Raw genomic sequence first — 10,446 nt, 5'->3', positions numbered from 1 at the left:
CATGACCTCAGAAATATCCCATCAGCCTATTTCTTCTCTAATCACAAAAGGCCCCAAACAGCATGACTTTCCTATAATAGAAACACAAGCCCTTGCCCCCCAAAATGAGAGAATCCCCTGTATGGTGTTTATCGCCTACAGACTACCTTTTATGTCCTGCTTTATGATAAATCTAGTAAATTGTGAGAGAAGGTGAGCCCTGGTCAATGCAGTCATTCTCTTCCACTCCCCAAATGAAAGCAATAAACTTTAGACTGAAGGGTACGACTTTCTCTACTTTATCTATTCAGAGCTCTCAAACTGGGCTCTGGGCTTATTGACTTAAGACACATGGATGACACTTCAGACATTGTAAGAGTCACTGGACCTAGAGTCTGTGCCCAAAGTTTATAAAATGCTCTCCGGGTCCTGCCTTTTCTAGAGCAGATATGATGTGTGGTAAAGATGTGTGGCAGGAGTATGTAGGACAAGTCCTACTGGCTTGGCAAGGGTCCCACCTAATTCCTTATGACGCGTCCAGTGCAGGTGACACACTCTCAGGTGTGGGCAGGCAGTTAATTTCGTGGAGAGTAGGAGGTGTAGGTTCAGCTCTTTTTTTTTTTTTACACTGGAGCATTATCTGAATGATACTCATTCTCTCTGGAGTCTGGACTTCATGCGACAAGCAGCAACTGGATGTTATTTTAAGTAACCAAAAGCCACCAAAAGGTTACCGATTTGGGTCTCATTTTGAAGGAAGAGTTGGGGGAGAGTGCTTCTCAGCCAGGATTAACCAAGGGGAAAAATCCAACAGGAAGAGAAGAACTGTGGGTTTCTTACCCCAGCCCCCACAAAAGCTATGCCGTGAAAAGGCTGCTGACCCACTGACACACAGTAAGTTGGAAAGCCCACCCATTCTGCTTTTGTGGAGTGGAGGAAAAAGAGGAATTGTTTTGTTTGGAGTGTTTGAAGGATGGCTTCCCAGTTTCATCAGCTTCGGATCCTGGTCTGGAAAAATTGGCTAGGGGTCAAAAGACAGCCGGTGAGTAAGATAAGGGGAACTGGGGGCAATATTTCTGAGAAATCCTGCAATGTAATGTTAATGAGAGGCAAAAGGAGAATAGTTTTAGGGTATTTTCTGAAGTAGAAAATACATTTTTTAGAGCTCATCCCTGCATCTGTCTTATAGCTAATGGGGCGAGCCTAAACATGCCCAAAAAACTGCCTCTTGATTTCACCAGATTGAAAGTAAACAGGGACGTGCCCTGGGCAAAGAAAAGGATGAGTCCTGTTACTGTTTGACTTGGAAGTAGAGTTGCATTCTGGTGTTTGACCAAAATACTTTTAGATTTTTTCTGAATGAATTTACTTAGCAATGACATGAAGAAAGGAAAGGATCAGGTGAAAGGTACTACGATTGGGAAGTGCTATACTTGAAAACCAAAAAGAATAGGAAGTATGGTTGAATAATAAGATAGAGAAGGGAAATAGGTTGAAGGAAAAAAGGCTATGAAGGCTGTTACTGCAGAAAAGCTTCTAATACATTTTAATACCCCCAAATTATTTACTAGAAATGCCAAACAAGAGTCAAAATGTGGGCTGTTTAAAGAATATTGTTGAATCATGTAACTTTACTGCTACAGTTTGTCTTCTCTTTGCTCATTGCAACATCGTTTCATGCTCTTACAATGATGTTTGCTTTTAAATTACAAAGCTGGCTATTGGCTTCTTACCAGATAGGAACCTATCCTGAGGGACTAAGAAAGGAATTGGTTTCTGTTTGTAAGTTATCACATATTCAGAAGAATGTTTGAAAACCAGACAAATCCAAATAGGCACTGAATATACTTCATTTTACAATGGTAATTCCTGGCCTGGCAAGAAAAATGTAAATATTATACAAATAATATGTCACAGAAACCAACATTTTGTTTATGCATTTCATCTCACTCTAGGCTTGCTTGCAATGCCCAGCACCTTACTTAAGTGCTCTGATGTATAAATCAAGTGCAAAGCAAATGTTCCCTTACTTTTGTGAATTTGGTGGGTAGGGTTTGAAATCACAATGCGTTATGGGATTGCATTGGGGGGGTTTGGACATAAAATCATTGATACTCTTGTTTATTTGTTTTTTTAACTGAAACAAACACAAAAGAAAAACTTCCCATAATTATTATATGATAAGTTCTCTGTGGAATTCAGGAGGGAAAGAGTTCTGGGAAGAGAGATGTGGTCAGAGGAAGAAATTGGTCTCCTAACTCTGCTCCTTTCCACCTACATGACTTGGACTGCATTATTACACTTTTTCCAAGCACTGGTTTTCCCATCTGTGAAATGGGCATGAGGTCTACCATATACCAAACATGTTAATACATTTCAAAGTGCTTTATAAAATGGTGAAGCACTTGGCAAATAAACTCTTAAGTAGTTTGGGGTAATGTATGTGGTATATTTTATTCAAATGAATGGTGAAAGGAAGTCCAGGAGAAGTGACTATGGGAGAAGGGAAGAAATGGACACCAAGTAAAGTCCTTAAGTGATGAAAATTTATTAGCTAAAAGCAAAAGCTTTGAGAATCTCAAGACTGGTATCTGTTATTGCTGATGAACTGAATGCTGAGGTGTAAATTTCCCTTAGAGCTCTATCTTACCTCAAAATTTGAAAGGAAATAAAAAACTAAGGAGGATACAGTTTTTTCATTGAGAAATTTTATATTTTAGAATTGTAATAAGTTGATTCTTCGTCAATAGAGTAACTGGTATATCAATTTTCTACTTCTGAGTTTCTCTACATTTTAGCTTTTGCTGGACATGGTGGTTTGTTTAGAGGAGGTACAAATCAGGCACGCTTAAACTGCCTTTCAGCATAACACCTTCTTTCACTTCCATTTAGCCACAGTCCCTAAAAACTCTGGGTCAATGATACTTTTGCCTCAGAAAGGAGAATAAATGGGCTATTGTAGTTCATTAGCCTGAAGGACTGAGACACGTAAGTCTTGGTCACAGAAAGTAGAGTTAGAAAATGTCCAGAATTTGGGACAATTGCAGAAAGTCCACCTGAATCTACTATGACCAGCTGGAAAGACATGAGAGAGTTCTTCTTACCTGTAGAAGATGGTGAGGCAAAAAAAAAAGAAGAAAGGGCAAACCCAAGTGGAGGATGGGGGGGGGGCAAAGAAAGATATATTTCCTTCTTCATAGTTTTGCCTAGGGGTAGACCAGTCTCTTGGCCTTGAAAAGAAGAGTTGAAGATGTATATGGAAAAGCTACAGTGTGATAGTGTTACTTCAAAGGAAAGAACGAGAAAATCAAAAAGGTTGGAAATCCAAAATTAAAGATCTAGAAGGAAGTGGAAAAAATTCAGACACATTAGAGGACAGAGAAGGTGCAAAGGTGTATATAAATTTGAGCAGACCACATGGTCTTTGTGTGGCAATCGTCTTTGTCATTCATCAAGGCAGTCATTTAAAATGCAAATATTTTTACCTATATATTTATAACTGCTCTGAAAATGGTACTTCAAAAATATACTTTTATACTAAGAAGGGAAATTGGGCGATACTAGGAATATATAGTCCTTTCTGAATGTTAAAATGCCAGTATCACCAGCACCAAATCCTCTATCATGATATTTTAAAGAGATTTCATCATAAAGATGGTGAAAAAAAAAAAAACTCTACAAGGCAAGAAGTTAGCAATCTATCATTGAGAAATAAATGACATACAAGAAGAAAACTGAATAGAAATGTAAAAATATTAAAGCAGATTGGGGATTTCTAAAGAAACATATTTACTGTAACAATATATGTTAAGGTAGAAAGTAATCGATATAAAGTCTGACAAATAGAAGGATAATTAGATAAACTAAATGTTCAATTTGGCTTTAAGAAAAAGAAGCGCAATTCCTAATTTTTTGAGGTGACCTCCCTCAAAATTGTCCTTAGAGTAAATGTCTCCTTTTAGTTTTTGTAAATTCAAATATCAAAATTTTGAAATCTTTGAGATTATCTATTAAGACCGTGCCTTCATTTTTCAGGGTCCCGAATAGTTCAAGGGATTTGTCCAGCGTCACACTGTGAATTTAAGGACTAAAAACCAGATTTTCCCAACTATGAATCTACACTTTCTATTACTTCCTGCTGCTTTCCCATTGCACCTAAGTTGGGTTTCCCTTCCCAGAATTCTCTGTCCCAGCTCAGGAAGAGACCCTATCTGCTAAGGAAGACTTAGATATTGCTATTTTTAAAATATTAGTGGTGGGTGCATGGGTGGCTCAGTGGTAGAATTCCGGCCTTCCATGCGGGAGACCCGGAGTGATTCCCAGGCCAGACCCCCCCCAAAAGATATGTTAGTGGTAAAATCAATTCTCAATTATACTGCAAAAAGGGAATACTAAAGGAAAGCTAAGAAAATACATTTAGTACCAACAGAAATGTTAGGTACTAGAGAAAATCAATTAAATGCAGATGCTACCCTGCTGAGCTTGTAATATAACTCAAAAAATAATGGAATAATGAGGATACATTCTGCTGGAGATGGTTAGCAGCAGGGAGGCTAACCTAATGAGATGCTAGTTAATGAAAGGAAACACAGTCCTGAGGCAGCAAAGGTCCAAAAGACTAGATAGAGAAGATAAGAATTTATCTTCCATTAAGAAGAGGGTCCCAAATAGGCATATCAAAGAGTGACTTCAAATCTCTGTAGAAATGGAATCTAATTCCAAACTCCTAACCTGAAGACTGAAAATTTACTTTAATTTATCTTCTGTTGTAATTGTTTAGCGAGTAGATCATGCTTTAGCCTAGTTGATAATGAACAATTTTTTTTCTATCTTTCCCCAACTTGCTGAACTTCTGATACTTTAGATCAAGCTTGACGCGTTCTCCCCCATGTCAGCCTTGCTCATATAATTTCCTCCTTCAATGGCTTAAGAAAGTCTTAAGCAGGTTGCTCTATGCATTAAAATAAATGTTAGATAAGAACAATTTAAGATTAAACCTTAATTCCAAATTTAATTCTAAATCACTTTAAAATGAACTAGGTCTTACACTTTTCACTCAATTATGTGCTCAAATGTTCTGATTTTTTTTTTTAATCTCTGGATTGGTACCATTTACTCCCTTAATCTCATTTAATTGCTCATAAAATTTAGACCTGCATGTTGATTATGGTCTTTAGCAGACAATAGACACACCAATTTGATTAATTTCATCAATCATTTTAAAAAATGGAAAGAACATGTTTCAAGAATGGTAGCAATAAATGGGCTTAAAATCCAAGAAAAATATGTTGTTTCCCTAAAAATCATAGAACATTTACCACTCTCCAAAAATTTATTGTAACCTTTAAGTATGGATTTCAGATAATTTTCTTGGTCCCAGGTTTTAGGTAGATGATTTATATGGATGACAGTGTTGCATTGCAGAAAGCCCAATCAACTAAGAACTCTGCATCGCTGTTATTTCTTCATTTCGGAAGAAGAGCTAAGGTTTATTTCAGATCTAAGGTACCATGCTCTTACTTTAGAATGTGAACCTTGGACCATCAAGTTGCAGTAAGAGGAAGGAAGAATCCTTGTATTTTATGTATGGACAGTTGGGCAATTTTTATTTTTAAATTTGTAATAAAAAGTTATGATCCTAGGTTATAGGATGACCTTTAAATGACTGCCAATCCTCCGATAGACTGAACTATTACAACTATAGTTATTATTCATATCAAACAGAGCTAGTAATCTCTCATGAACTGGTTGAGCTATATAGTTTAATGGTTAACTGTACACGTGCTGATGCCAAAATCAAACACCAGCTCCACCACTTACAGGCTGATGGGAAATATGGTTATTCAGTCTCCCTAAGATTCTATTTTCCCATCAGTAAGAGAAAATGAGGTTATTATATTAAATGGGATAATGCATGTTAAGTATTTAACATAACATCTTGCCCATTCTAAGCAGGCAATAAATGTTAGCTATTATCATTTAGAGTACTATTTTGAACTCTAATAGTAATTATAAGACCACTTGACAAGCAGAATTCATCCTGGGGAACATATTTTGAAATCATATTTAAAAGATAAATGTTGGAAGAATGGGGGTTGGTACCCAAGAGAAGAAAGCACGCTGTCTCTCTTCAAATCCTTGTAAGATTTTCAGGTGGAAGAGGAGGGCAAACTAAGATAAGTGAGTGGCCACCACCAGAAGGAAGATTTCATCTTAAGCAAAAAGATCAGACAATATAAGTTGTGAAATAGTGATAATGAAGTTTTATGAAATAGTGAACTTCTAGTCACTAGAAACTTTCCAGTAGAGACTGGATAACCATCTGGCAGAGTTGTTTTCCCTAATTCTCTGTGCATCAGTCATCCAGGACTAGTTTCTATACCTGGACTATTCCACACTCTCTCCCATCTGTGGTTCTTCACTTATATGCTTCCTTTGCTTGAAAGACTCCCGATCCTTTTTCATATTCCACCTAACTTACAAATCCTTTCTTCTGCCTGACTCCTTTCCATCTTTCAGGTCTTAGATTTAGTTACCCTTGCGCTATCTTCCTCTCACACCCTTTCCTTCAGTATCTTAACATTATCCATTACATTGTGTTGTTACTCTTTTTTAACGTTTCCCTTCCTCCAAGGGATGAAACTTTAATTGCTCTATTCCCAGTGCCTGGTACATAATAGGTGCTCAATACATTTTTATTGTATCAATGAACGACTAAACCTTATAGGAATGACTACTGCATTGTTTGTTGAACTGTAAGCTTCCTTAAGACTGTCCAAGTCTATGATTCCATGAAGGGGAATAGAAATCATCATCCTAAACAGTTGACTTTTTTTTTTTTTTTAAGAGTTGGGCAAAAGAATCCCTGTTGCTATGTGGAAATCGCATGGATGTTTAGTATCAGTCATTTCTGATATATGCAAATCTAAATCACTCTAGTACAAAGGGTACAAACTCAATTGTCCATAGGTAACTGGGTGAAGTGGCCCAGGCATAAGACAATAAGAAATGGTGGCATTTATGATGAACTGGAGAGTGCAAGCCCTTTTTAAAGGCATTCAAATCCCATTAAAAAAAAAAGAAACACAACAGTAACAAAACCTCTGCCGCATAAACCAAACACCTCTGTGACTCTAATTCGGCTTGTCCACACCAGTCTGTGATCTCTGTTTTAGGATCATAAAGATAATAGCAGCAATTAGATTGACAGAGTCCCGGAAGGATATTTTAACATGCTTTCTTAAATTACATAGCATATCTTATAATATTAATTTAAAATAAATCTGTATTTTATTTAGTGTGATTGTTACCATCATACATTATCGAAACCCGGAGTAAATTTACATTTGATTCATTCAATGAATTGCTTAAGATGTCACCGACTTTAAGGCCACTGAAATGTGCCCTGTCATCATTAATTCCCCTAATCAATGACCTGCACAGAACACGATTGTTTTCCTGGACATGAAGCACATTTGCTTTTATCTCTCTCCCTGGTCTTTCATCTTTTCTTTTCTCTTTTAAATTGGTCCTGGATTTTCCAAAAAAAAGACAAAATAAAACAAAACCAAAAAATACCAAGAGATCTTTTAACTAATTTCTAAACTTTTAATTTTGAAACAATTTCAAATTTAAAAGTAAGTTGCAAGGACTGTGCAAAAACTTTTTCCTTGAGCCGTTTGAGAGTGATACCGGGTTATCCTGAATATTTAAAACACTTTTTCTACAAACAAAGATATTTTCCTCCTTAATCCGATACTACCATCAAATCTTCAAACCCCATTCTAGTTGCACTAGTTGAAACAATAATGCCCTTCATAGCAAGAGGATTCAGTTCAGAGTCACGTGCTGCATCCAGTTTTTTTGTCTCTTTAGTCTCCTTCAATCTATAACAGTTTCTCAGTCTTGCCCTGACTTTCATGACCTCGAACCTCTGAAGATTCAAGACCAGTTACCTTACAAAGTATCTCTTGTTTCCTCATGATTAGATTCGAGTTAATAATCTCTGGCCGAAATTCTGCAAAACAGATGCTATATTCTTTCCATCGCATCACATCAGGTAGCACATGGCACCAATTTGTCCCATTTTGTGGTGAGATATTTTGATACAATTCCAGATCCCATTCCTCATGAAACTTTTCACTGATTAATTTGTTTGTTTAGCTATTTATTTACATCTTCGAGCATATAGATTACTAGTTTACTTGATTAGATATAATGTTATTTTCATAATATATTTTGATGCTCAGATCGTCCCAGATTTGGCAGTCGGAGTCTCTTCAAGCTGGAATCTGTGTCCTTCTGATATTCTTTGAGTATATGTCTGTCTTCCATCAATCTGTCTATCCATCCATCCATTTATAGATATCCGTCTACTATCATTATCTACCTATCATCCATCTATCTCTATTGTCTGCATATATCCTCTACCTCTGTCCAGGCTTGGGGGCAGTGACACCCCAATAGCCATGAGACCACCTAACACTCAGATGCCCACTGAAAGAAACCACTGTTTCTTGGACAAATGGTTGATTTAGGACTGGGGGAAGGGAAAGTACACAAGTAGGCTGAAACAACTTAAAAGGAATAAACAAATAAATGATATGTTAATTATACACACACATTCACACCCACGTTTATCTGTATTTCGTTTTATGCCCATATCTTTCATTCAAACCCAACACTACAGAGTTCGTTCTAGTTTCCTCCTTTTCCATGTTCATAATTTCCTTGATGAGTATTGAGAAATCTGCTCCTGTTGCTCTCAATAAGTCTATTTTCATGATCAGCTCCCCATATGAGACCAGTCACCTGCCTCTATCTCTGCCCCCTTACCCTACACAGATACCCTCTTTACCTCACTTAGCCTCTGCTACCCTGAGCCTGACCACCCCACTACAGGCATCCTCCTCATCCTGCTAGGGGTTTACCTTGCTAGGACAAGATGTTTGTCTTGCTGGCCTCAGCTAAAGACTTTTGGACTGAAGTTTTCAAGAAGGAAAGGAGAAGAGGAATAGAAAAGAATGGGGCCTCTGAGTGGAAAAGAAACCTTGGAGAAATGAAAGGAGGAGAATGCCATGGCCCCCTGAGCAATTACAAACTATTCAGTATGCATATGCCCTTAGACGTCAAGAGCGCACAACTTTTGAAAACTGCTTTCCCCAAAGTTTTCAAGCAGCCCCTATGTCTATGTGTGTACAATCGATATATAAGCCCTTTCTACAAACAAACAAACAAAAAGTCATAGTTTATGAGTTTAGCAATGGATCCTTGACCCTACATTTGCTTCTAGGTTTATGATAATATTTAGGATGTGTTGAGAACAATCCTGCTGCTCTAAAAATTTAAATTTTATTTCTTGTTTTTGTGTGTGTGATTTATTTGTTAACCTTAACATTCGCAAGATCACAGTGTGAAGGACTTAGAATTTATTATCCCTTTAAAATGCAGCATGGAGAATGTTTTCCAAACCTCTCTGACCTGAAATCTTGGGCAAAATCTTGTGATAATAGATTTGCTTTTGGCCTTGCTGTGGTTTTTGCCTTTAACAGAGTCTAAGTTGCCTTAAACTACTCTGAGGTAGATCACATTTTCTCTGGATTTAAAGTATGTCTACAATTAATTTCAAAATTTACCAAAACATCTTTATGAAATCATAAAATTAGACCAACCAAAAGATAACTTAACGATATTCCACAATATACGTATCTTATCTGATGTGGATGTACACTTGTGATGCCACACTTGATCTCAGTTACCCAATTCTCATGACATTGCCATAGAAAAGGAAAGATGCTCCCCAGAGTAGCCATGGGATGTTAAGCCTACATAGATATTCTTTTCAAAGAATAGCTATGAACTCAAATACAAAACCAATAATCCATAACGTTTAAATATTTTCTTGCCCTAATTCTTTATAGTCTGTATTTCTAACGAGTCACATAAAATAAAAATAGTACCTCGTATGCAAGTTCTTTGAAGAATAGATTCTAATTTTCAAATATATCAGACTAGGCTACAATAATAACACAACTAATGTTTCTTTAACACTCATATTTTTCAATGCAATTTTCTGTAAATCTTTCTTATTTACTCCTCTGATCAGGATGATAGCATATAAAAGTCCTGGCCTATGCTGGGATTCTGGTCTTTGCTTCTTTGTAACTTAAACAAGTTATCCCATCTTTCTGTACCCCAGAAAAAAAAAAAGGAGTTGCATTAGATCTAGGGTTCTTAGCCTCTTCTATGCCAATGGTACTTTTTGGTATTCTATGGCCCTTCTAAGAACAATGCTTTTAAATTAATAAAATGAAATAAGCAGGATTATAAAGGAACCCAATTATATTGGAATTCAGTTACCAAAACATTAATAGACAAGTTTGTGATATGGTGATATGTGTGATTTTTTTTAACTAGCATTAAATAAAAAGGCTAGTGGCAGACCTAATAATTACTGTAATTTTAATG

The 10,446-nt window shown here is 36.6% G+C and overlaps 1 protein-coding gene across 1 annotated transcript in view; it reads left to right on the top strand.

Moving 5' to 3' along the window:
• The first annotated feature begins 577 nt into the window (after positions 1 to 577).
• ABCA12 (ATP binding cassette subfamily A member 12) overlaps positions 578 to 10,446 on the top strand; it is a 157,599-nt gene continuing 147,730 nt past the window's right edge. Inside the window, exon 1 of the mRNA XM_077155038.1 lies at positions 578 to 1,021. Coding sequence (XP_077011153.1) covers positions 953 to 1,021 — 69 coding nt within the window. The 5' untranslated portion in view covers positions 578 to 952. The remainder of the gene's footprint in view (positions 1,022 to 10,446) is intronic.

The sequence above is a fragment of the Tamandua tetradactyla genome, chromosome 3, assembly GCF_023851605.1.
Source record: "Tamandua tetradactyla isolate mTamTet1 chromosome 3, mTamTet1.pri, whole genome shotgun sequence".
Taxonomy (NCBI): Eukaryota; Metazoa; Chordata; class Mammalia; order Pilosa; family Myrmecophagidae; genus Tamandua; species Tamandua tetradactyla.
Note: the sequence above shows the minus strand (reverse complement) of the source record. Positions and strands in the feature narration are given on the sequence as shown.